We start from the raw sequence: 7,069 nt of genomic DNA on the forward strand, positions 1-7,069 counted from the left end.
ATTCATATGCAATCTTTATATTTGTTTTCAATCAGATAAAAATAGTTTAATAACATTGGCGAACATTTTTCAGACTACCACAATCAAACCGATCCAATACAAGTAGATGCTTGCGGCAGCATAAGTCAACTGTTTCTAAATTTGCACTTTTAGTTCATGATTTTTTAATAATATGCAGATACAAACTGAGATAATATAAACGTAACACAGCAAAACGCAATTTATTTTAGCTTATAGTAAACACAAATCACCTCGGCTGGCTATATCTTTATTGCAGTATATGTATATATACAGAAATAAATATGTAGATTATAATGTAGTATGTCATGTCCGTATTACCATTTCGAGAAAAGATGTCCTTAATAAGCCCCTTTCTTTACACCATATCCGCTACCCAAACCATATCCGCTACCCAAACCATATCCGCTACCCAAACCATATCCGAGACCCAAACCATATCCTCTACCATATCCTCCGATATATCCTAAACCTAATCCATATCCCTTGCCATATCCACCATATACTCCGCCATATCCTAATCCAAGGCCGCCATATCCTAATCCATATCCGCCATATCCTAATCCAATCCCGCCAGATCCTAATCCAATCCCGCCATATCCTAATCCAATCCCGCCGTATCCTAAACCATAACCGCCAATACGGCCATATCCGCCATCATAGCCTCCACAACCCTTACCATAACACCGAGCATGGGTATTTACGAAAACGGTTGACAAAAGTACAACGAGAGCAATGGCGAGCTTCATTTTTAGCTAAAAATGTTATAAAGATGATAAATGAAAATAAAATATACACAGCAGTAATTATAGATTATACCATGTCCTTTTCCATATCGGCCCTTGTATCATCCCGAGACTCCCATACCAGGCCAAGGCGCTAGCCGAGGTCTCATATAGGTCGAGGGGTGATACCAGGGCCCATAAGGAAAAGGACATATTATAATCTATTTAACACAAATGAAAAAAGAAGAAAGAATTTTGTTATTCCGTCTGGTTTCTCGTCCGTCATTGTTGTTCGGAACGTTTTGACATATCATGATATTTTCTCTGGATCTAGAACTCTATCATTATAGAAACTTTTGTGTACGTTAAATCAATTATATAATTGGTTTATTTGCCAATGCGCGTTCGGTCCATTTTACTCTATAACATGTTGATTTTATGGATTAATGTTAAATAATGACACGATATTACATTTTATTATAATAGATTTAATAGTATAAAGCTGTAGGCGTAGACAATATTTTATTTCTGAATTTCTATTTTAAAATGTTATATAGATTATTAGTGTATATTTTGATTGTGATTGAAAGTTCATTATCAATGCAAGATCTCGCGTTGTCCCTATGAGACGATCTGTCGAAATGACCATCGTATACTATATAGTTTTATCTCTTGTTTTTACTGAGCGTGTCTTGGCCGTTGGTACGGGGAGGAACTTTCTTAGTTGTTTGTAAATGATTAGTGAACGAAATGTATGAAAGTTTACTCAAACAATATATCAAATATTATTATATTATGTTGAATATTTAATAATAAAATCCGCCGTCCAGCGTACTTGACGGGCTAGTCGGCAAAACTAATTTCATTAAAACAATTGATTAAAACTTGCAGCTCTAAAAAAGCATAAGCATTCTTATGAATTGTTCAACCCTCTCCCCACCTTCTCCCAAAAGACACACAAAAAAACTACATTAGGGTATAGATGGGGAGTAGTAATTTGAATTGACCAACTATATATGAGGGTCTGGATGGGGAGTATAAATTTATTTATTGTTTAATGTTTAGGCAGTTTTTCTCTATTCTTTATTTTTTGCCAATTATTCTCTATGTTAATATTTTAGCACACTATTATCTCTGTTCTTTATTCTTTTTACCTATTTTTCTCTGGGTTTTTTTTTCCTATCTTTTTTTTCTCTCTCTATTCTTAATTTCTATTCTTCTTTTTTGCTCATTGTTCTGTTTTTTTCCCCCCAATATTCTATATTCTGTAAACCCCATCCAGACCCTGCTATATTTACAGTCCCAAGAGTCATCATCTTATCACCTAAAAGATCATCGTCTGCTTAAACCTTATTACAATTAACTCCAGTTTATTTCTAATGAAAGAATGTGGATAAAACATAGAATCTCAAACAAAATACAAGATATTTCACTTACCTTTTGAGACGTTGAATTGTGCAGATGAAGTACTTTCAGTGGTTTATATACTCTAGCATGGACCGCAAGATGGACTAATATTTCCAATTCGTCAAAAAAAATTTTGACATTAAAATGCACGATTTTTTTTATTATTTTGTTTTTATCCTTTTAATGACGTTACATATCTAATAAAAATAACCGCTCATTAGAATATAATTTATCAACATGATTTACAATATATATCCTTTGTAATATTAGTAAGTATTGGGTTCGGTTTTTAGAACTTTCTACTGGAATATGAATGACTTTTAGAGGTTTTTATGACATCCCAATTTTAAATTTCAAGTACATTGACTGATGACCACACAGACAACTTTTTTACATGAAATTTTTAGTGTGTTCAATTATCTTTTTTATGTATACTTATACGTATAATGGTTCTCATTCTTTAGGATGCAAACGTTGGTTTAGAAAAAAAAAATAAAAAAAATTCTTAAACAGCATAATTTTATGATGTATAATCTTTTTTTTTAATAGAGGACTGAAAAGAATTGAAAGGTAAATTTGCAGTATGTAATTTATCATTAAAACGTTCTGAATATCACGAGCAGTAGGCATGCCATTTAGCATCACACGTATTTGAAATGAAACAAAAGGCAAATACTACAGATGAAGCCATGAAGCCTTTTAGACTTAAAAATATTTTGAAACACCAACCGTCAGTTGAATATGAAGGAAAGAGACACAAATCGGAAACATTAAAATCATCTCTTTTATTGTAAAGTGTAGTTCTCAACCGACCGTTATTATCCATTTCTAGATGTAAGTTAAAACATGAAACCGTCTTTTCTGGTTTGAATTGTTTTACATTTTGCCTTACCTGGGTCTTTAATAAATTTTTATACAGCTACGTTTGCATTTGTAATTTTATAGCGCTATACAGCTACTTTTGCATGTGTATTTTTATAGCGTTATACAGCTACTTTTTCATGTGTATTTTTATAGCGTTATACAGCTACTTTTGCATGTGTACTTTTATAGCGCTATACAGCTACTTTTGCATGTGTACTTTTATAGCGCTATACAGCTACTTTTGCATGTGTACTTTTATAGCGCTATACAGCTACTTTGGCATGTGTACTTTTATAGCGCTATACACTTGGATTTAATGATTTACTACTGTTCAAGTTTTTCGAAATTATTATACTATTTTAGTACCATAATTTCACATGTGTTATGATTAAGGTAAGTTTAAAGTATATGTAGAAATGTATTGATGTTTTTTAAATTTTGAAAACAACTTTTAGCGCTTAAACGTTTGAAGCGTTTTATCATGTCTTCGGGGAATGCGGACAGCTGGAAAAATCTAAAATTGAAATACCAACAAACAAAGTTCGGAAACTATTGATATAACAAAGCGCTTGATTTAATAAATCATTTACCATATGCAACTATTCTTAATATACATTGTTTTTAAATAAGGAATTATTTTAAGAGTATAATACTGTTTGGTGGTTGTCATTCCTAGTATTTAGATCATTTCAGTGTGAATCAAACCATATCCTTCATAATCGATTACTACTTTAAAAACGTTAAGATACTACGAAGGCGTTTGAAATCATGAGATCGTAGGGACCTACAAAGCCAAAGATAAACAACGGTTCACAAAACATATCAGGTAATCTTGTCCGCTACACAGAAGATTCAAATAGTAAATAGTCATTCACTACCATGCCTGCTCTGAAAATTTGTAAGTCCCTACTATGCATTAGCTAACAAAACTGGACAAAAATCCTTCAAAGTTTGTTTCATGTCGGTTTCTAGTAAGTGTTTTACGACTTATCTTTTTGTTCTGTTAACTATTTCCCCTACTTCTATTGAAAAAGAAATTGTTATTAATTTTTGGAATAAATTAATGAATTATTATTGGAATGTCAAAAACAGTCTTTGGATGTTTTGGATAAATAACGTGCTTTAGATGGTCGATTAAATTTTGTAACAGTTTTGACTATTCGACTCTGTACACTACACTTCCACACAATCTTATAGAACAGAAGTTCTTTTACTTAATTAAATAGTCCACTGAAAAATCTGGTTGCAGATTTATTTGCTGCATTTCATATAAAGCCATCTTCTGTAATGAAAAAGGGAAATATGCTAGAAATACTTACTGGAACTGTGATGAGATATTTAAAGCTGTAAGTTTTCTCCTTGACAAAATCTATGTACGTTTCGGCAATAAAGTTCATCGATTAGTTGTAGACATTCCTATGGGCACCAATTACACCCCTTTGATACCAGACTTGTTCCTGTATTGTTATGAAACACGGTTTAGAGTAAAGGTCCGTCTAAATTACATTTAATTGATAAATTCGAAAACTCTAACCGTAACCCTGATGATATTTTTGATTTAGATAATTAAGAATTTTCTAATATACTGCGAAAATTTAATTAAGGGAACTTACTTTAGATAAATTTAATACAGCCAGTGATTATTGTCCTTTTTTATTTGGATACTTCAGTGTCACATGGGAAACTGTATACAGTAATTTATGATAAAAAGACAATTTTTGTTATTCCCTACTGTTGATTTATTTCCCCTTTTTAAACGAAGATGTTCCTTTGGGCACTTCTTGTGTATATTTCACAACTTGTTCGCTATGCTCGAGTCTGTTGTCGCGTTTTAGATTTCAATGAACGTAATCTATGTATAACTGGTTAATTATTAAGTCATGTATTTCGTTACATTATAAAATTTTACTCATTCTTTCATAGATGCAAAGATTTTGCTACGAAGTTTGACTGTACCTGTAGAATTATTAAAAAACGGGATATTTTGGAAAATTGACATTATATTTGGACTTTGAAAAAAAATTCATCACCGATATCACCGGAATTACATAGATTACATTTCCTTTCACTGCGGTCAATGTTTTGCCATCTCCCGTTTTCTATAAGCAACGCATGCATATTCTGACGTATCAATCAAGTGTTTTTACTCCACCATATCTTGATATATATCAGCGTTGATGCTGTAGCATAGCGCGTCTGTTTCCGTAAAAAAGTTTTGCTCTATAGGAAACTAAAACAAGAAAGACCTCAGTATTGTCAAAGCATATATTTTACATAATTTACGTGCAAAGAAAAACCAGTGATTATTCATATCAAAGGAGTCTATCGCCACTAGTACTCGCCTCAGGTCGGGAAAATGGCTCCTTAATCTACCGACCGTATGGGTTCCCAGTTTTGATATTGATATAAATAACCAAATGATTGATGTTCAAATATGTTTGGTTAAGGCTTTCGCCAAAGAAGTCACCACCATCGACGCTCTATATCACTACAAAGTGGATCTCTCGTCGGTTTCGAGGCTGCAAAGGCTTAGGTTGGAGAGATCTTCCTGGCTATAGCGGGGCATACCACATGACAATTACCCTCCATTGTAAACTTCATGGTATTGCCCAAAGTCAGTACACCATACCACAGGAGACAACTTCAAACTTTCGAGGACTTTCAATTGAAATATTTTAACCCCCTTTTTTGTAAGCAATAACCTTCAAGTCACTTTCATACAAGTACCCGTTTACAAGTGTACGTAGTTCTATTTGTAACTATTGTGGAAACTAGCGAACATCTAAGACTACCGCTCTCGCTTTCCACAACGGAGTTTATCTTACGGTAACTGAAACGTATCGGGGAAGCTCTTCATAAAAAGTGTCCGTGTAACACCCGTTATTGTACTGTTTTTCTATAGCTCTGCTGGGGGCAAAGTCGTACAACTAGATTATAATTTTTAAAACTATCCTTAACATTAAACTTACTTACATCTTTAATCAACTTGTTTTTATTTATTAAAATATGCTTTTGTTTCAAATTATTCTGGATCATTCGAGAGTAGAGAAAATAACATCCGATAGCTAAGACAGGTAAATAGACAGAGCTGAATATCGATCTAGAAAAATAGCCGGATTCCAAATTAACCAATCAGATTAACTAATTTGGAAATTTCCATATTTTATGAACAATCTCCAATAAAAGCAACAAAAAATTAAAGGGCTTTATTAGTATTATTGAGACATTAAAAAGGTAAAAGTCAAATCAGATATTACATGTACAATATCAACCATTTAAAGGTATGGAACGCCAAATCAGTAAAATAAGATAACATAACTAGAATTTTTATTAAGCATAAGAATTAAATATATTATGTTTAGTAATCATATGCATCGGCTCTGGGATCGACGGCGTTCACATGCTCGACTATATATGATTCAAAGGGGGATATATTTCTCATATAGAGGTTAACCAGAGAAAAGTTTGAAGTTGTCTCCTGCACTGGTATGGTGTACTGACTTAGGGCAATACCATATAGCTTACAATGGAGAGGAAGTGTCATGTGGTATGCCCCGCTATAGTCAGGAAGACCTCTCCAACCTAAGTCTTTGCAGCCTCGAAACCGAGGACAGATCCGCTTTGTAGTGATATAGAGCGTCGATGGTGGTGACTTCTTTGGCGAAAGCCTTTATCAAACATTCTTGAACATCAATCATTTATTTATTCATATTAATATCAAAACTGGGAACCCATACGGTCGGTAGATTAAGGAGTCATATTTCCGACCTGGGGCGAGTACTAGTGGCGATAGACTCCTTTGATATGAATAATCACTGGTTGTTCTTTTCACGTAAATTATGTATAATGTATGCTTCGACAATATTGAGGTCTTTTTCTTGTTTTAGTTTTCTGTAGAGAGAAACTTGTTTACGGAAACAGACTCGCTATGCTACAGCATCAACACTAATATATATCAAGATATGGTGAAGGAAAAACACTTGATTGATACGTCAGAATATAACCTATTGCATCCTCTTCATAGCACTTATAAAAAAATGTTAGGAAAGAAGAAG

The 7,069-nt window shown here is 33.2% G+C and overlaps 1 protein-coding gene across 1 annotated transcript; it reads right to left on the reverse strand.

The window, feature by feature from the left end:
* Window positions 1-359: 359 nt before the first annotated feature.
* Window positions 360-767, reverse strand: LOC127699262 (keratin-associated protein 6-2-like). The gene has a single exon (XM_052203015.1). The coding sequence runs from the start codon at window positions 765-767 to the stop codon at window positions 360-362; it is 408 nt and encodes a 135-aa protein (XP_052058975.1).
* Window positions 768-7,069: the final 6,302 nt, after the last annotated feature.

Source organism: Mytilus californianus, unplaced genomic scaffold (genome assembly GCF_021869535.1).
Source record: "Mytilus californianus isolate M0D057914Y unplaced genomic scaffold, xbMytCali1.0.p SCAF_4, whole genome shotgun sequence".
NCBI classification, from domain to species: domain Eukaryota; kingdom Metazoa; phylum Mollusca; class Bivalvia; order Mytilida; family Mytilidae; genus Mytilus; species Mytilus californianus.

Coding starts and splice junctions, on each gene's coding strand:
- LOC127699262 (XM_052203015.1), bottom strand. CDS start 767: ATGAAGCTCGCCATTGCTCTCGTTGTACTTTTGTCAACCGTTTTCGTA.